Below are 20,142 nucleotides of genomic sequence, written 5' to 3' on the forward strand. Positions count from 1 at the left end.
ATAGGATTAGGAACTTTAGTGATTGATTTAGAATCTCAACAAGATTATGTATGATGTGGAAATACCATTGGTAGCACACATCTTTTTTGTACTTGCTCCAGACGCATTGTTGGGTTTCACTTTTTGGAATCACTTCAACTGCAGTTAGTACATCACCTTCTATTGCCTTCCCAGTAAGAGCAAGCATCTCTACCATTGGAAGCTCTAAAGGGCAAGAAATTTTGAAATTCAAATCAAAATAATGCTATTGAAATTGCAAAATAAATAAATAACAAATATTTGGTACTTAATATCGATTAGGATATTCAAGTGCTAGGAGGAGGGATGGAAGATTGGATAGAAATTTTATGCTCTCTAGTAGTACTCCCCTTTCATATACCAAAACAGTGCTAACATCCATTGGTTGCTGGTATGAAGTATAACTCAGTAAACAGGCTTGAATCATAACTTGCATAATCGAAGCTGAAACATACAAGACAATAACAGCAGTAGAACTAGACCAGATGGGACAGAAGATACAGGTAGAAGAAATTTTCACAACAAACAAATAATGAAATTCTACCCAATGAGATGGGAATTCCACATTCCAAATATTCATTGCCTTTGAAGAAATATTTGATTCAAATAATGCTTCCCTGCCCAAGAGACAAAAGCAAATACTATACTTACCAGGGAAAACAATTTCAGTTGGTTCAGACAGCTTAAGTTCTCCAACAACTGAATCTGATCGAACTGGTGTGTACCTGAGAGAAGCATTTATCAGCTTAAAATGACAAGTACAGCTACAATTTAAGCAGTAAGATGGTTGGAGACTGTTGTAAATAAGATATTAGGATAAATCCTACAGATTAGATACTATTATGTACAAATTTTTAGGGATTTTATTTACTTCGATTTCTTTCCTTAAGTTGATTCTTTAACTTGCATAAATAGGACACCTATTATGTGAATAAACACAAGTTTTCTCTTCTCATAACTTTCTTCTTTCTACTTGGTTTCTACTTCTGTTACATGGTATCAAAGCACAATTTAACTGGAGCCAAATTATCTAGATCGGAGCAAGATGGTTTGGATTTATTTATGAAGCATCGATAAAGAGGATAGCTTAACCAACAAACCTCCTACCAATGATACCAAACAAGAGTGGCTAAGGGAAAATGCTCAATTACTTTTACGATTTCATAATTCTATTGAACTGATTTCTCTGATTAATCACTATAAATTTCTTAAGGAGCCAAAGGATTACTTGGATTTTTTGTATTTTGGGAAATAGAATATCTCTTATGTACGAGTTATGTCAAGCGTTCTACCGCTAGAGAAACAAGATAGTCTCTCGCAGCCTATATTTTACAGAGTTTAAAAAGGTGCATGAAGAGATTAAAGTTTTGTTGCTGTTTAGCCTAGATGTGAAAGTTCAACAAACTCGATGGAAAGTGTATATTTTCTTATTTGAAGATCCAGAGAACTATAGACTACTGGTTAGGAAATTGAACCATCTTACAGAACTCGTTTGAACATCACATACTCTATTAGTATTGTGAGTCAGTTCATGTCTTCTCCAATAGTCAAACATTGGGTGACCTTCAAACAAATTCTTTGTTATTTAAAGGGAAGTCCAGGACAAGGTTTATTATATGAAAATCATGTAAACACTAATATTGAATGCTTCTCGTATACAAATTGGGAAGGATCGAAAAAAAATAGAATATCAATCACAGGATACTGTGTGTTTGTTGGAGGAAACTTAATTTATTGGAAAAACAAGAAATAGAAAGTACCATATCGGTGTAGAATCAAAATTCAAAGCTATGGCACAATTTGTGTGTGAAATTGCATGGGTGTATCAATTGTGAATTTGGATTAAAAATTGTATACACTCTAATCTAATATATCATGAGCGAACTAAGCATATTGAGGTTGAATGTCACTTTATTCAAGAAAAGATACCAAGAAAAGTTTATCTCTACAAGTTATGTTAAAGCTGGAGATCAACCAGGAGATGATACAATCCCAACTTATAGATCTTGTCATTGGACAATTCACAGGCAAACTATATGTCTCAACAGGGTTGTTTCCTTGATTTTTACTTCTTCCTCGCGAATGTTTGAAGAAATTGATGAAAAAAATAAAAATTTGAGGGTTTTGAAATAATTTTCTTGTGTATTAACTCAAGTATTTACATGGGTACATATACACAATTATGTTGAACTACTTAGGAAATACAATCTTCACAATAAATAGAATAAATAAAATCTCAATAATTTATCCCCAAGAAATTAGATCAACGTTGATTGACAAGACTATCAATAGTCAATGGTTAACACTCCCCCTTAAGTTGGTGCATAGATATCACACATGCCCAACCTGTAGACCAGATAGTGATAAGTTCTGTTGTTGAGTCCATTGGTAAAGATATTGGCTAATTGCCAATCAGATGCCACATGAACTAAGTTCAGAATACCAGTAGTCAACTTCTTTTTCATGAAGTGTCTATCAATCTCAATATGCTTTGTTCAATCATGTTGGACTAGATTTTGAACAATAATGATGGCAGTTTTGTTGTCACAATTCAAGAACAATTTGTTCCCTTCTAACAACCTTAATTCCTTTATCAATTTCTTCAACAAAAAAAGCTCACAAACTCCTTGAGCCATTACTCTATATTCTACCTCAGCACTAGAATGAGTACCTATACTCAATTTACTTCTCCACGTGACAAGATTACCTCCCACAAGTGTGCAATATTTGAATGTTGATCTTCGACCATCTAGTGACCCAGCCCAATTTGCATCCATAAAAGCTTCTACTTGAAGATGACCAAGTTTAGAGGAAAAAGACAACTTCAATGAGGTTCTCAAGGATCATGCATAAACTAGCTTACCATGTCCTTAGTTTTTCCAACTCTCGCTTTCAACTTGTGATTGCTCTCTACAAGTGATTCTGCTGGTTTACACCCCATCACTCATTTTTGTCAAGAGATCTAGAATGCATTTTCTTTAAGAGATGAAGATTCCATCCCTAATCTAGCAACCTCAATTCCTAAGAAATGCAATTTTCCCAAATCCTTGATCTCAAATTCCTGAGCCAACTGCCCTTTTAGCCATGTCATCTCTTCTCTGTCATCCCCTATCATTGGTTTACTAAATCTATCAAACCATCCTCTAGTGTCACGGGCCGCACAAAGACCCGCGACCAAGGCACACTCTGATGTTCCCTCTTGTTCATTAGGGATCATTCGGCCTGACAGGACTGACCCATTGCTTAGAAGAGACTCAAGGTCTATCTATTTGGATTCTGGTTAAATTGTAAACATTGTATTTTACCAAGGTAATTATTGTAAATGCTAAAAGATGAACATTTATAGAATTTGAATCCGTTAAAACTCTCTTATGTAGAGGGAACTAACCTCAATCATTGATGTAATTTGATATGTATCATTGAATCTGAGATAGCTTAACTATAAATAGAGCTCTATCTCCCTTTATTTATATTCATCCCATTCTTGAGTTAAAAATATATATTAAGAGTATTTACTCAAACACTTGGTATGAGATTTTTCTTTCGGCTTTTTGTTTCTTATTGCTCTTTCGCGTAAGTTTGCTTCCGCTTTGCTTCAATGCCTTAAAGAATTTTTGTAAGAATTCTCATTTTTTGAGAGTAGGCTGACTTAAACAGATTTGAACCTAAGAAATCACCTAAAGTCAAAAAGTTTGCCAGACTAAAGTTCTAGCATCGTAACACTAGAAAATTATTTCAAATCATACAAAGATTTCTTCAATCTACAAACTTTCCCTTGGGTGTTTACATTCCAAAACCAGGAGGAATCTTCGTATAAACCTCATCTTCCAAATCTTTATGCAAGAACACATTCTTTATATCAAATTGCTGCAAGTCTCAATCAAGGTTTGTCACACGATAGCAAGATTCAAATAGTATTCATCTTGGCAACAAGGGCAAGTGTCTCTTGATAGTCCACTCCATAAAGTCTAAGTGAAACCCTTAGTTATCAATCTTACTTTAAACCTCTCAATTGATCCATCTGCCTTTGTTTTATTGTGAACACCCACTTGTATCCAACTAGTTTCTTTAATTGTGGAAGAGTACCAATTCCCAAGTCTCATTCTTTGCTAGAGCATTCATCTCTTCAATCATGGCGCCCTTCCACCTTGGATCATTAAAAGCTTCCCGCCAATCTTGTGGAATACACACAAAGGACAAGAACAACGCAAGAGCTCTATAGAAATGAAACAATGACTCATAGGAAATAAAGTTAGATATAGGATGTTTGGTATAGGAACTGACACCTTTCCTTTGAGCTATAGGCAAATCTAAATCATTAGAACTAGGAATTATAAATGATTCACCAAGAGAGGTAGATTCTTGGCATTGAGTAGGGTGCATGATGGTTTCTACCTTATTTCTCCATAAGCCTTGAAATTCGACTTGTTCAAGCGTTTCGTAATCTCCGCCTAAACAAGTTTTTCACTTTGAATAAATTCTCCTAAAGCAACAATACTAGGCATAGGTGTAAACTCTTCTGTACCATGCTCCCCCTGAAAAGGTGACTCCTTGATGCTGAAGTAGGATTCATCTTCGTAGAATGTAACATCCATATTGACAATATCTTCTAATCGGAGGATGATAAAATTTGCAACCCTTTTGTGTAGGAAAGTATAAAACAAATACACACTTAAGGGCACGAGGATCTAATTTTCCAACATTTGGAGACTGAACAAAACAAAAACACCCAAACACCTTTAGAGGAACTGTGTAATCAAATATGCAACTACAAGAACATCATTTCCCTAGTAAGGCTTTGGGAGTCATTGTGAACATTAAGGATCGAGCTACTTCCAATAAGTGTCTATTCTTCCTTTCTACCACCCTATTTTGTGCACTAGTTATTGGACAAGTTTGACGGATGATCCCATAAGACTGTAGTAAGAAACGAAGTTGTATTCCCTGCCATTATCAGTTCTCAAAAATTTCACTTTCGTATCAAATTTAGTACTAACCATCTCGTGAAAAGATTGGAAACAAGAGAAAACATTACTTTTTTTATTTAATTAAGTAAATTCATGTCATCCTAGTGCAACAATCAATAAAAGTGACAAACCAACGACTGTCATTCAATTAGCTAATTTTACTAGGTCCTCAAACATCATAATGAATAGTCATAAAAGGAACACTACTATTATTTCGCAAATGATAAGAATTGCCGTTATGTTTGGCACATTCAAATGCATCACAAACCAAAGAATCAAACTGTATCTTTGAAAACAAGCTTGGATATAACTTTTCTAAAACATAAAAAGATGGATGCCTTAACCATCTATGCCATTGTATTATTTCCCTTTTAACATCCTTATTTCCAACAAAAGGAGTTTGACACTGATCCAAATCTAAATTCTCCTCCAACATGTATAAGTCATCATGCATTCTACCACTATCAATCCTCTTCCCTATTTAAAGATCCTAAAAGACAACAATTAGGGAAAACCTCATGTTTACAATTTAAGGCTTTAGTGATGACACTAACTAATAGGATGTTGACAGGAAATTTAAGGACATGAAGCACAAAATATAGTGAAATATTGGGAGTACAATTGACAAAACTTGATTCGATTTTTAGAGGATACTGAAATATAAGGACACTATCTTTGGTTGGACAAGGAGAATAGTTAAAAGGGTGTTTAAAGGATCCCATCATGTGTCTATTCACTCCAAAATCTAATATTAATGTAGGCATTAAGAGCTTTACCTGATGTCACAAGATGAGACATTGCATTAAAAGAGGCAAGTTGAGGCAGAAGACACTTTAGATGTTGAATTTCATCTATAGAAATTGTCTCGGTGGTAGTCTCTTTGGACGACTGTGGTTTCAAAAAGATTGGCTTAACCACAAGTTGAAGTGGTTCGTTTTCCTCTCCTTCCTCTGATGGGTCAACCATGTAGTTTCTAACAAGTTTCCTTGGTGTGTCTCGATTTCCCACAATACTCACAATGCAGATGATCTTTATTTGAATCCTTGGCCTTAGGATGCTTTCGTTAACCTCTACCAACCATTCCAGCATTTTCAATCAGTGTTGTAGGGCATAGCACTCCAACTCTCTTCCTGTTGCACATGAGCAATGGTCCTCCAAGTGAGGGAAATGGTATCTTACCCAATACTTGAACTCGTATTTGACCATAATCATTATTTAACCCAATGAGGAAATCATAAACCCACTCCTTGGCAATCATCTTTTTGAATTTGACTACATATCCAATACTATCTGCCTAAAAATCTTGTTAGTAATCCAATTCCTGCCATAATCCACTTAAGTTTCGAAAAATATTGAGATTGTCATCTCACTTTGTTTGATGTTATAGACTTTATTTTGGATTCCGAAGACTTGAGCATCATTCCCTTCCTTCAAGTATGTAAAAGTTGCTACCTCCCATATCTTTGTGGTGGTATCGAGCAATAGATAGGTTTTCGAGATATGAGGCTCCATAGCAATGATAAGCCAAGAACAAACAAGAGAATTTTTTGGAGTCCCACATATCAAAGGTGGAATCTTTTTCAACGGGTTTCTTGGTAGCTCCAATAATATATCCCTACAAGCCTCTAGCTTTGATGAATGCCAAACATGAACATGACCACGTGAGATAACTTTTCCCACCCAAATTTACGAGGCTAGTAAAGAGGGATTATCCATCTAAATACTAAAACTTTAAAACCTAGCTTCCCAAAAAACTAGTCCCAACAACCAAAAAACAATAGACGAAGGCCGGAACAATGCCTAAGAGCCCAACAAAACTGATCGGAGCAATGACAACCTTAAGAGGTGTGCGTCACACGCTAGTGTCACAGGGCTAGAGTTTTCGTCTAACGATCCGTGCGGCCTTAAGCGATCCGTTCGTCCAAACTCACCTAAGTCAGCCTTAACTCAAGTGAGGATTCCTTAAGAACTCCTCTAATGCACCAAATTGAAGAGCGGAAGCGATTTATGCCAAAAGAACAACAGAAAGAACACTCGCAAGTGTTTGAGTAAATGCTCTCTATTCTCTTATTCATAAAGAATAATGAAACAATGAATGGAAAGAGTACAAATGAAGGGAAGCTCTCTATTTATACTTGAGCTCCCCCAAAACCAACAGTCAAAATATATTTACATCGATGGACGAGAATACCCATATCTCTTTATTTTAGGAATTTACAAGATATATCATATCAAATCTAATCTAATATTTACAAGATATGATTCCCTCTATCTTCTAAGATTAGTTACCATATTAGCCTAAGTTGTCATCTCTTCGTTATTGGGCCAACCAGACTTCAATCTGACAAGCTTCTTCAATAGCTCTTCGAATCGAGTCAGTTCTCGTGGGCCAAATGATCCCTATCTAAACAATAGACCTCCATTGGATGCATTTGGTGCGATGGTCACGGAATTTGAACTGTGGCCCGTGACATTCTCCCCCACCCATTCTCGCAACGTCCTCGTTGCAACTTCTGAATGGCACTGACTTGATTCGCCTCGGTCTCGTCTCGACGCCTTAGTCTTTCCCTCCCTTTGGGACTTTTGCCTTGGCTTATGTCGCTTCTTTACTCGAACCGTCCTCGTTTGTACATCTCGACGACAAGAAGTTATGTCACTCTCTTGTCCACATTCTAACTTTGCTCGAACAGAATCCTCTTAATTCACCACACTTGGCTTTGTTTTGCCCACAGTCTCTCGGCCTCTTTGCTCAAAATCTTCGAAAGGGCCCCTACGTTCTTGCCAAGTCAACAAGTTAGAATGCAAAACACTATCACAGCATTTACTCTGGTCAACTGTCCCACATGCATCACTTCTTTTTCCTTGAAGTTCAATGCACCACCCACCTCTCCCATAGGTGGAAGCCTTGTCGATGACTCGGCCAACTCCGACACTTCACTTAACTTGAGCCTCATTGGTCCCAGTTTCACTGTTTTCATCGCAACTCTTTCCTCTAAGTCCGATGACAAACTCACCTCTTCTTGGGTGAAAGCCCCTCCGATGACTCACCAAGCTCAGACGTTGCCTTTCTTTTGACTCCAACTTGCTTTGGACAGTTCCGCAACTCATGCGGACCACGGCACAAGAAGCACTTTACTCGCTTCTTTTCCCTCCTCTTTGCCCTCTTGGCTTCGACTTTTCCCTTGCTCGAACCAAGCTTCTTGGGCTCCTTGTCTGCTCAATCATTTCCCTCGATGACAGACTTTCTTGGACACTTTCGCAACCTATGCGAACCATGACACAAGAAGCACTCCACTGGCTTCTTCTCGCTTTCGGCCTCCTTGGCTTCGACACCCCTTGCGCTCACACCAATTACCAAGGTCTTACCCACCGGCTTCTCCTTAAGCACGGATTTCTTCGAACATTTCTTCAACATGTGTGGACCGTCACAAAGAAAGCATCTCGGCTTGTCCCTTTTCCTCTTGGGTTTCTTCTTCCCAACTCGTGGTTTCCCATTACCACCATTGTCATTGTTGCCATTGCCATCAACAATATTTTCCTTGTGATCCATTACACATACGCCCCTTTCCTCGGAGTTGGAAGACCCAAGCTTGTCTTTCCCTAAACCAAGCTTGAACACGGACTCAACTATTGTCATGGCTTCCGACAACTTTTGGACACCTCTTTGTTCCACCTCCTGTCTGACCCACGGCTTCAATCCATTTTGAAAAGCAAGCAATGCCTCTCTTTCGGTTACCTCTGAAACTTGGAGCATGAGTTCCTTGAACTCTCAAACATACTCCCCCACTGTGCCCCGTTACGTTATCCCTTACAACTTTGCCCGAGCGTCTTCCTCGGCAAATTCTAGATAAAACTATCCCTTCAATTTGCATTGGAACTTTTTCCACGTCCCAATCTCACCTTGCCTTTTATCTGTGATCCTGCCTCGCCACCATAAAAGCGCAATGTCAGTAAGAAACATTGAAGCAATGTTTGCCTTAACCACGTCATCCATGATGCATTTGGCACAGAAGTAGTTTTCCATCCTCCACAAGAAATTGTCCACATCGCATGCAGACCTTGTCCCTACAAACTCTTTCAGCTTCAGGACATCCTCGTTACTGAGTGCTGCATTTGTCACTCCTTTTCCCACGGTTGCTCGACACAAGGCCAACTCTTCCTCGAGCTCCTCTATTCTTGTGCTCAAAGCCCTCGTCGTGGCCATTGTTTCCTCCTTCAAAGCCATCATCATGGCCTTGAGAGCATCATTCCTTTCCGACAGCTTATCCCCTGTGTGAATTAAACAACTCGTTTACCTTATCCATGGTGGAATCAAGAGACATCTTTACATAGTCTCTGGACTGTTCCTTCCAGTTTGCTATGCGATCCTCGACCCCGTCGAGTGCCTCCTTTACATCCTCCATGGATCCCTTGAGTTTACCCACACGTTCCTCTACTCCGATAATGTTTCCATCAAAAACTTCCTCGCCCACCTTTGTTCAAACTCTTCTTTCAACATCCCAACAGTGCCTTTGAACCAATAACTCAGATATACTTGGTTCGAACCAACAGCTCTAATACTACTTGTCACGGGGCTAGAGTTTTCGTCTAACGATCCGTGCGGCCTTAGGCAATCCGTTCGTCCAAACTCGCCTAAGTCAGCCTTAACTCAAGTGAGAATTCCTTAAGAACTCCTCCAATGCACCAAATTGAAGAGTGGAAGCAATTTATGCCAAAAGAAGAACAACAAAGAACAACAAAGAACAATAGAAAGAACGCTCGCAAGTGTTAATGCTCTCTATTCTCTTATTCACAAAGAATAATAAAACAATGAATGGAGTGAGTACAAATGAGGGAAGGCTCTTTATTTATACTTGAGCTCCCCCAAAACCGACGGTCAAGATATATTTACATCGACGGACGAGAATAACCATATCCCTTTATTTTAAGGATTTACAAGATATACCATATCAAATCTAATCTAATCTTTACAAGATATAATTCCCTCTATCTTCTAAGATTAGTTACCATATTAGCCTAAGTTGTCATCTCTTCGTTATCGGGCCAACCAGGCTTCAATCTGATAGACTTCTTCAATAGCTCTTTGAATCGGGTCAGTTTTCGTGGGCCAAATGATCTCCATCTAAGCAATAGACCTCCATTGGATACATTTGGTGCGATGGTCACGGGATTTGAACTGCGACCCGTGACACTAGCACGTTGATGAATACGCAGAAGCTAACGATGACACGTGAGACCCACGCGCAGATAGTTGGCCTACCTAAATCTGGGGTTTTGCTGACAATGAGATTCAAATTCTTCCTAGGGACGAGAAAAGAAAAGCATAGGGTGGAAAGTACCAAATTTGGGTTTTTAAGGTTTTGAAAAAAAAAAGAAAAAAATTTGGCCTTCAAATCTGGAATTCTAGCTTTGATACCATAAAAAATTGACAAAAAATAAAAATTTAAAGGTTTTGGAATAATTTTCTTATGTATTAACTCAAGTATTTAAATGGGTATATATACACAAGTATGTTGAACTACTTAAAGAAATACAATCTTCACAATAAATAGAATAAATCCCAATAATTTAGCCCAAGAAGTCGTATCAACCTTGATTGACAAGGTTGTCAATAGTCAAAGGTCAACAATGTCCTATGATGAACAAATGAAACTCACCAATAGGAATTCCAAACCTTAAGCTCGTTAAGAAAGAGTCTTAAACCTCTAAATATTGGAATAAATTCTAGCTTCTTTTTTTTTTTTGCTCCCAATCAACCTATTAAATAGACATTACATAAGTTTACTTAATTGAATAAAATACTTATAAGCTAAGGAAATTAAAAAAAGAACACCAAAAAAACTCCTAAACCCTAATACACCCTAATACCAGAAAGATATTTTTAATTAAAGAAATCTCGTACAAATATAAAACTCAAATAAAATCTCCTAATACTTCTAATAAAATAATAACAAACTGACATCTAACAAGAGATACCTTCACAAAAGCTTTGAATGGAGCTCAGGTTGATTCCATTTATAATAGGCTAAGCATTATTAATATCTATGCTCCACCTTGAGAGGGAGTGCTGTAAATAAGATATTAGTTAAGCTAAATCTTAAAGATATTATTTATATATTATGATGTGGAGATTTTTAGGGATTTTGCTTATTTTGATTTCTTTCCTTAAATTGACTCTAGTAACTTGTATAAATAAGATACCCTATTATGTGAATAAACAAAAGTTTTTTTCTTATCATAATGTTCATTTTGCTTTCTTCTCAATTTTTACGTCCGTTACAAAGATCAAAATTTTTAGGGTTAAATAGCAAAAAAAAGTAATAACTTTTAAGCTAAATACGGCACGAGTTATTGATTTAAGTAAAATTGGTGGTGACAACGTAACTAATATTTTTTTCAAAGAATATCCAACCTCCAAGTAACATGAGTATGATGCAATGCTTACCCAAACAACAAACGACTGTTGTAATCTGCATCAGTGACCTCATAAGTTTTATAGTTAGCCCCATTGATGAGAATGATTGTTCCATCACTTGTCTCTCTATACCAACTAAAGAGACTTGATCCCTCGTAGCCACCAGAATATTCACCCTCCCCAGAATATATTCCTGAAGTCAGCTGCTTTACATTTACACTGGAAACTGCTGGAGGTGCTGCAATACCCATAACCATTTGAGCTCAACAAAAAGTTTAGAACCATGAACATGAATCATCATGGATACTTGGGGTGGGGAGGAGGGGGAGTAAAGACTAAGGTTGGAAAGTGAATATTATTCAGTATGGACAAAAAATATATATGTAACCAAAATGAATTACAGATATACCTGGGATAACTGCTGAGCTAGAAATTGCAACTAATGGCTTTCCAGATTGACCATCGACACGAGTGGGTAGCCATTGTAGTACTAAATAAGCACCCACATCTTCCAGTGATGGAGTATACGTGCTGCTAAAGTAGAAGGTATTAATAAACGTTCATTTTACATGTGCAAAAGGAATTAGAAATCATGTACCCTATCACATCAAACTTAAACTTACAATGTCTGACCGCACATAACATCTTCAGAAGAGCTAGATATATCTGTCAAAACCAACCCATTTGGCTTGGTCTTTGTTCTATGCCAAGTATACTTTCCAACACCTTCCTGTCCACCAAAATATGTTTTTAGTGGGACAATCTCCTGGTTCTGATGGCAATCAGGAATGACTAGGGCCAAACCTACTGGATCCGCTGATACAAGAAAATTTGAGCACGATAAGAGGAATAAGCATGGTACCAAAGTGTCCAAATTTAAGAATTAACGAACAAAACTAAAAATGAGCAATACAACTCACCGGGAGAAATCTCATCAGATATTATGCTCCTAGAATTCCCTTTGATTCCATCTTTGCGTATGGGAGTGTAAACAAGTTCAATACTTCTTCCCACATCATCAAGAGTTAAATCAATAAACTCTGGAAAGATATGCAAGAATTTCAGCCTTGCATCTCCAAATGGTTATCTAGAAATTTTCAATTAACATTCAAAAACAAAACTCACCATCACTACTTAGTTTCTCCTTGATCCCATTGGCTTTCAGCCTAAACCATTCATGTAAACAATCTCCCCTCTCCCTGAATCAAGAACAAGAATTTTAGTTCAACAAGGTCTGTGTACTACAAGTAAGACATAAATTAGCTCTCATCAAAGATGAAGGCATTTCTCCAAGAGTCTCACCCTCCAATATATGAAGCAATGAAGCTCAAACGTTGTCCCTCCATGATTGATCCAAGAAACTCCAGAGACTGACAAGTAGGTGGACCTGCATTTCAATTTTAATTTCCAAATTATACCTATTCAATTATTAATGATCGAAACTTGGTATAAAAAAGTAAAAACTTAAAGAGAAGTTTTAGAAAGCTAACTCCATACCAGCTACTATAGGTCCAATTTGTTCAGAAAGAACAATGGGACCACGAGCCCAGTCATTTCTCACAGGCTCACATGAGACTGAAATAAAGAAACCAATATCATCAACTGTCGGCATATATGATGAGCCACTAGCACCCCTAATCTCACATTGCGAACCATCTGAACTAGTCTGCAGATATACATATTTTATTAATAAGTTACAGAAAACAAAATTCTATAATGCAACATCAAAGAAGTTTTCAAATAAATTTCCATCTATGTCAACTTAGAATACTAATTATGAATACTAATTATGAACTTCATTTATAATAGCAATGTTTCATGAATACTGCATACAATTAAGAAGATAGTAGTTTACGGAAAGACAGTCAGATAATTACCTGAAACCAACGAAAAACTGAATCACCCTCTTCACCACCCCAGTAGTTTTTCTCAACACTCAAAATAGTTCCTTCAACAGCATCTCCAACTATCTGAAGAGCAAGCAATCTCGGGCTTCCTGTTCATCAAGAAGCACAACACAAGAATGAAACCCAATCACTCCAAATTTAGCAACCAAGAATGCACCAAAGCTTATTCTCCTTTAGAAGAAGAACAAGACAAATAAAGGGCTTAGATGCCAGGAAAATAACAATCCCTCCATTATTAAATTGCAAACGGAAAGTTACAAAAGGATATTAGACATAAAAAAACTGTAGACTCGGTGCAATCCATATTAGACATGTCATAATGCAGATATCGAATATGCAATTTCCATGCTTGCCGCCAAAAGATTATTCAAAGAAAAGCATATTTGATCTTAACAGAACCACATGTTGTATAATATAAAAGGTCATTTTTGTTGCATAACAGTAAGCTTCCTAAAGTTGTACGAAGTTAGATAGAATTAACTTATAATGCAATTCAGAAGAAATCAATATATTAAGATGCTAACAACATTCATCCTGCTCATTTGAATCAATCAAATACAGTCTAGACTTATCACCAGATGAAACACAAAGCCACCAAGTAGATGAAACTGGGTAAATGAGAGAATTTTACAGCCCTAAATATCAAACTTCTCCTAAGTTCCATTTTCTCCAATTCAACAATTATTCTCCATTCTCCAATAAACGTAAATGCTAATTTTTTTTTTTCAAATCCACTACAAAAGTTCAATTAGTTAAAAGTTAACATGTTAGAGGAAGAAAAGATGAATAAGAAATACTGAAATAAAAGATAGGATGTTACCAGGACGAATACGTTCCTGTCCCAAGCAGGTTCTTGGCTCACCTACAATCCCATCATCACGCACTGGAATACACTGAAAGGAGATAAATTTACCAATTGCATCTTTGGTTACACGATACTGAAGAAGCCCAGAAACCTCATGAATCAGAGTGCCCATGTCATTTTCAACCTACAGATTCCAAGCAGAACTCGTTTACAAAAGCTTAGCTTAGATGCTTTTAGCACCTTATTTTTTTTCTTTATATTTTGGTTTTTTTTTTCTTATTATTAAAGCAGTCTCATATGATAATAAAGTTTCTTTAAACTTAAAACATTTAAAGCATCAAAACTTGACAAAGGGACTAAACTCAACCATTTGCAAGTAAATGAAATCATATGAGAACCCTAGGTATAACTGAAATGTATACCTCATGAAGGTACCAATTGTAGATACTTTTTCCTTCTTGACCCCCTATATAGCCATATGATGCTGTCAGTATACCACCTTCACTATAATCACCCGTGATAGATAAGAAATTCAGGCTGGGGGGAAGAGCTGTACGGGTCAGAAGGATACACACATGTACATCAATCAGATAAGTGAATTGTTAAAAACTCAAAAGAGGAGAGGGGAGAGTTGAGATAAAAAATCCAAAGTTACAAGTAAACCTTCCTGCATTCATTGCTCACTTTTCACTGGAATTCAACATAAAAATACAAAAATTAGAAAAAGAAATTACTTACTCTCCACTACTCTTTCCGTTATAACATAAACTGATTCACCAGATTCACCATTAGGAGTCATCGGAGTATATTTTGCAACAATATAACAGCCAACTGCTCCTAATGGTATGCGGAATGCCTAAATAAAGGTCAAAGTCAACTCAGAGTTTGCATCAAGTATAAATGTGAGAGGACAAGGAGCTACATGTGTGGATATTTTAGTAACCACCAACCTTAGCAACTTTGGACGTGCTCATTGCTTCAAGCTCATTCTCACCATTGAGCGTTGACGAATTTGTCTTAAACCACTGTACTCTGCTTGAACCTTCCGTACCTCCCATGACAGCACCGGTCACAGTAATCTTACTGTTCTCCCTCAAATCGCCAATTATCTTAACATTTGTTACTTTTGGTGGAGCTGGAAATTTAAAAAATAATATCTCAAAACAAAGGAAATTAGTAACACAAGAAAGCAGTCACACTAAGAATTAATTCTCATCTATAAGGATGATAAACGTTAAGGACTAAACTCTTGATATCATAGATGATATTTCTTGCTCCAAGGATTATATTCATAAAATGAAAAGCATAAGTTATAAGCAAACTGGGAACATAAAGAATAGTTTGCAATCAATATAAGAAGATAATAATACCTCACCATACAAATTAAAATGGCAAGAGGGTCTAAAGAACCCTTAGTAAAAAAAAAAAATCAATTGAGCCCTCAATCACAAAAATAAAAAATCAATTAGGGCATTCCATTAACAGAAACTGCCGTAGACTGATTTCACTGTTAACAGACACTGATGTGGCTGACGAAAGTAATAAAAACTGACATGTGGCATGCCTTGAGGATACTTACGTGGCACGTCAACATGTTTGTAAAAAACCCTAAATAGTAACTAAATAATGCATGTCTAGAATAAACCCTGACAACTTAACATCCACGTCATCTAAGTATGGACATCCATTTGCCTAGATTCTTTTTTAATAATTTTTTAATTTTTAAATATTTTTAAAACTCTTTTATTTTTTTATGATTTTTATAAATTTTAATTTTTTTAGAATTATTATAATTTTTTACCATTTTTAATATTTAATGTTTTATTATTTTTTTACCATTTATATATATAATGTTCTGAACCACATCCAGAATTTGTTGTCCAAGTTCATTCTGAACATGCATTTTTAATAATTCTTTTATATATCTTTTTTATGATTTTTTTTTATTTTTTTAAATATATGCTAACGTAGCATGTCAAGTCAGCATACTTATCGACATGACATACCATGTAAGCTTCTCATTGCTTCCATTAGTCAGTCAGAATTCGTTAATGGTCAAACTGATCAAAAACAGTTTCCACTAACAGGACTTAATTGATGTTTTATCACTCAAAGCTCAATTGACTGCACTTTTCCTTAAGAACTTAATTGATTTTTTTTATTTTTTACAAGGGTTTTTAGATCCTTTTGCCAATTAAACCAAATATATTTATTTGGGGTAACATTCAACAAGTCTGATGATGCCATGGACTAGTGAACATTCTTAAAATATTGGAAACGAGTAAGCAGTACAATTGTCTATTATAGTAATGATGATAGAGAAGTCAACCACAGGCTGCAGTGGGCTCTTTTTTTTTCACAGATTCTGCAGAATAAATAGGATAAGCATTCTCTAAAAGCAAACTAAGAGTTGCCCCATAAAATAAAATTAAATCAATTACCAAACTTTTCTAGTCATGTATCTACTACCAGTTTAACAACAAACAATGATAAAATATGCATTACCGTGAAACATAAACATAAATGAGTATACCTTGCCTCACAGTACCAGAGACTATTGACACAGATTCCCCTTCCTGTCCTGAAAACAGTGAATATTACCACATTACCATCCAATTTACAAGTTGCTTGATGGTAAGAAAGTTCAAAAAGGGCAAATTGGATATACCCTCAAAGTTTATAGGTATATATACAAAAGCCAAGCGTCGCCCAACATCTTCTTTCGTCAAAGTATACTCAGGTGTACCACTTGTCACTATCAGAAAGTCTCTGTCAACAAATTCCAGTAAAAGGATGTGTGAAGAACTAACGTAAGGTAATGTGATGTAATGTAAGAAAACTGTGTGAAAATGATAGTGGGATTAAATCTCTAGATAAATTTCATGAAAATAATCCAATCATCATAATAGGTGAGTGATTAAGACAATATCTCCATATGGAAGAAAGTACACTCATGCATAAGTGTAAGAGAGCCCAAGTGAACAAAAATGTTGTAAGAAGGAAAAAATAAAAAATAATTGTAAAAAATTGCAAAAGGAGTTAGGTTAACTTCAAATTTAGCAAAAACACAAGAGGAGAGGGGATTAGATCCACTTATGCTCCAAAGTACTCATTTTAAAAGTGTACTAACCCAGTCTCCTTATTCTCGCGTAACCACTCAAACTTGCTCGGACCCTCTCTTCCTCCAAAGTAATTGCCAACTCCCCTGATGACATTCCCTTCTACAGCATCCCCAACAATTCGGACATTATTAACGGATGGAGCAGCTGCAAACATATTTCAATTATTTTAAATTGGAATTAAAAATGAGAGAAAGCACAAGAGAAGATGAATGACAGGGAACAAGCTCCCCATAACATCTAATTAAGTACTCAACTTAGAATCCCTTTATTGAACTAGAAAAATGAAAAGAAGAGATAAGCAGATTCAACAGGAAATGCAAAACTAGTTCTACTCAACGCTGCCAAGACTTCAAGGAGACATCTGTATCTTTTGATGAATGTTATAAGAAAGTATAATTAGCAGCTTACATGATACAATGATATGAACAGTTAATAGAAATGCAAACAACTGCTATAGAAATCATATAGAACTGCTATGGAAATAAGTGATCTGCCAGAGAAAAAACAAAAGCATAAATTTTAAAAATGAGATACCACCAAAATTGAGCAACATATTTAAGAAACAAAATTAAATTATACCAAAGCTAGAAGATGAGATATGCATAGACTTTTCCCACATACCTGCTTTTACAAAATCAGTATACTTATATTGAGGCTCCCCTTTGGCACCTTCTTCTGTTACTGGAGTATACATAAAGACCAAACTGGAGTCAATGTCATCTAAGGTCAATTGATACTCTTCACCCTCTGCTCCAGCAATTACCACCGGGCTGCTGTTCCATCTTTTCCTTAACCAGCTGAAAATGTCGAAAACAAAAAATTTATCCGTAAGGGTTTCATTTAAAAGAAACATGTAAGCATGTACATATATCAGTATGGGTATGTCGTAAAACCACTTTAAGAAGCATCCTTACCTAGCAACACCCTTCCCAGGAGTCCCACCACACCATGCAACCTTAGCGTGACCCTTGATTACATTACCTTCCACCAGTTCTCCATGTACTTCAAGGTTTACAACCTTTGGAATTCCATTCCCTTTACAAGGCAGAGAAACAAGCTTTAGAGTGGAGAAGCTAAGAGAAGTTTGTACAAAGTGAAATAAACACGGTATGCATGTGCATATAAATTTAAAGATATGAACAGGTTCTGCTCCGAGCATGCACGTGCACTAAGACATATTGCAAAACAAGGAACCAAATTAAGGAAAATTCAATAACCACAGGACATGGTAAAAACCTCGCGCAACTGGAGATGATATGGCAAAAATTGAAGGATACTCGGTTTCCCCTAAAACTGGAATGCATTCCACTTTCAATATTTTATTTATGTCTTCATGCTTCGGCCAGTAAACCTAGACAATCACATAATACCATATTGAACAAAAGAACAATAACGAAAAGATGTCATTACAAGGCATAAAATATAAGTATTAATCGACCAAAATAAATTTAAAGCAGAAGTAACAATCTAGCGTTAATCAATTACCTCACCATTGACATCAGGAATAGCAGTGAAATTCGAAAGTGTTCTCTCACCCAGAAACCATTTATACTTTAAGATTATATCTGAGTCAATGCTCAACGTGCTCTCCTGAACAAAAACTATGTGACAGCGACAAGCATCCTCTTCAAAAGGTTTGTCAATAGAGGCTTCTTTAAGCAGATAACCAGGAGGAAAATGATCCTTCCATTGCTCAAACAGGAAGCGAAATGTTGAGTCTGTTGAGAAAACCATACATTTAAATACTCAATTGCCACAGAAGTCCATGTGTTTTTTACATGCATTTACACCCCCCACCCCAAGAGCAATGACTCACATCGAGCAATCTTAAACTCAGTCCATGTACCACATACGATTTAAGATATACTACCAAGCAAAAGTTGTTCATGTTAGGAGAACATACAAAAATTTCAAGGATTAACTACATTCTGTCTTTTCCCCTTTCCTATTACTGTTGTAACAACACAACAACCATCAAAGCGCATGCTTTGACAAGTACATCTCCCTTTCCCTTTTTTACTGGCATGTGTACCTACAGCTGGAATTACACAAATGCACTGAAACTTCTCCCATAACTACTAAACACCGTGTACTCAATGAATTATGTAAATAGTTAACCATACTAAAAATGACATGCAATCTCAAAACACTATTGAAACTATCTTATTAGAACCAATTTGCAATGCAAATGCTAAACGAGTTATCACAAAATACAAACCTGCAGCATGCTCTGGACGAGAAAACTCCCAACCATCCCTAATGCACAAAGCCGTATGTGTAGGATAACGCTTTGCAAGTGCTAGCTCATCTCGGGAAAGATCTAAAAGAATGGCCCATATTAGTTCCAGAGAGACTAAAGCAAACTTAGCTATAGATTGTCAAAAGCAATGTTAACCTCTCACATAGAAAGAGTTTAATGCATAGAACAAAAGATGAAACATTAGAGTTCCAAAACCAATATATTGCCAACAGTAAAAGTACCTCTATCATTAAATTTCTTCAAGGTCGGCCCAACAAGTAAAATGGAAGCTGCTTCCAAATGAGGCATCTTAAGTATAGGGTTCTCCTCCACTCGCAAATGCTGAACCACATCACAATGAGAAAACCCGTTATGATGTTGAGGAAATCTGGGATTCTTATTCCAATATTCTCAAGGTTTGATAGGCTAAATAGAAGAGATTTTATACACTAATTTAGAGGATTATGTACAGCTAAATTAGAATTCTTTCATGGTATTAGAACCATTAGACTTTGTTAGGTATTTAGTTCTGATTTGAATCTGATTTTAGTAGGATTTGACTGTGATTTTATTAAATAGAATTCACTTATTAGTTTAAATAAAACATCCTAATAAATTAGGATACTTTGTTTCATATTTTAGTTTCCTTAATAGAATATGAAACTAAGG

At 36.3% G+C, this 20,142-nt stretch overlaps 1 protein-coding gene across 4 annotated transcripts in view; it reads right to left on the bottom strand.

The window, feature by feature from the left end:
- The window catches only part of LOC107921982 (187-kDa microtubule-associated protein AIR9), a 28,813-nt gene that overhangs the window by 4,185 nt on the left and 4,486 nt on the right, over positions 1-20,142 (bottom strand). For 2 of the 4 annotated variants that reach the window (XM_016851780.2, XM_041087798.1), the window contains exons 9-31: positions 19,716-19,815; positions 19,453-19,554; positions 18,720-18,952; positions 18,471-18,585; positions 18,149-18,269; positions 17,856-18,031; positions 17,243-17,378; positions 16,781-16,881; positions 16,646-16,693; positions 15,063-15,247; positions 14,851-14,968; positions 14,535-14,662; positions 14,128-14,296; positions 13,278-13,396; positions 12,898-13,066; positions 12,703-12,787; positions 12,526-12,599; positions 12,321-12,440; positions 12,024-12,216; positions 11,810-11,934; positions 11,431-11,638; positions 670-743; positions 66-204 (exon numbers count right to left, since the gene is read on the bottom strand). In XM_016851780.2, the coding sequence (XP_016707269.2) occupies positions 66-204; positions 670-743; positions 11,431-11,638; positions 11,810-11,934; positions 12,024-12,216; positions 12,321-12,440; positions 12,526-12,599; positions 12,703-12,787; positions 12,898-13,066; positions 13,278-13,396; positions 14,128-14,296; positions 14,535-14,662; positions 14,851-14,968; positions 15,063-15,247; positions 16,646-16,693; positions 16,781-16,881; positions 17,243-17,378; positions 17,856-18,031; positions 18,149-18,269; positions 18,471-18,585; positions 18,720-18,952; positions 19,453-19,554; positions 19,716-19,815 (3,038 nt within the window). Of the gene's footprint in view, positions 1-65; positions 463-669; positions 744-11,430; positions 11,639-11,809; positions 11,935-12,023; positions 12,217-12,320; positions 12,441-12,525; positions 12,600-12,702; positions 12,788-12,897; positions 13,067-13,277; positions 13,397-14,127; positions 14,297-14,534; positions 14,663-14,850; positions 14,969-15,062; positions 15,248-16,645; positions 16,694-16,780; positions 16,882-17,242; positions 17,379-17,855; positions 18,032-18,148; positions 18,270-18,470; positions 18,586-18,719; positions 18,953-19,452; positions 19,555-19,715; positions 19,816-20,142 lie in introns of those variants that run through there. The other 2 variants (XM_016851781.2, XM_016851782.2) reach the window with 2 other exon arrangements.

The sequence above is a fragment of the Gossypium hirsutum genome, chromosome D01 (genome assembly GCF_007990345.1).
Source record: "Gossypium hirsutum isolate 1008001.06 chromosome D01, Gossypium_hirsutum_v2.1, whole genome shotgun sequence".
In the NCBI taxonomy this organism is placed as follows: Eukaryota; Viridiplantae; Streptophyta; class Magnoliopsida; order Malvales; family Malvaceae; genus Gossypium; species Gossypium hirsutum.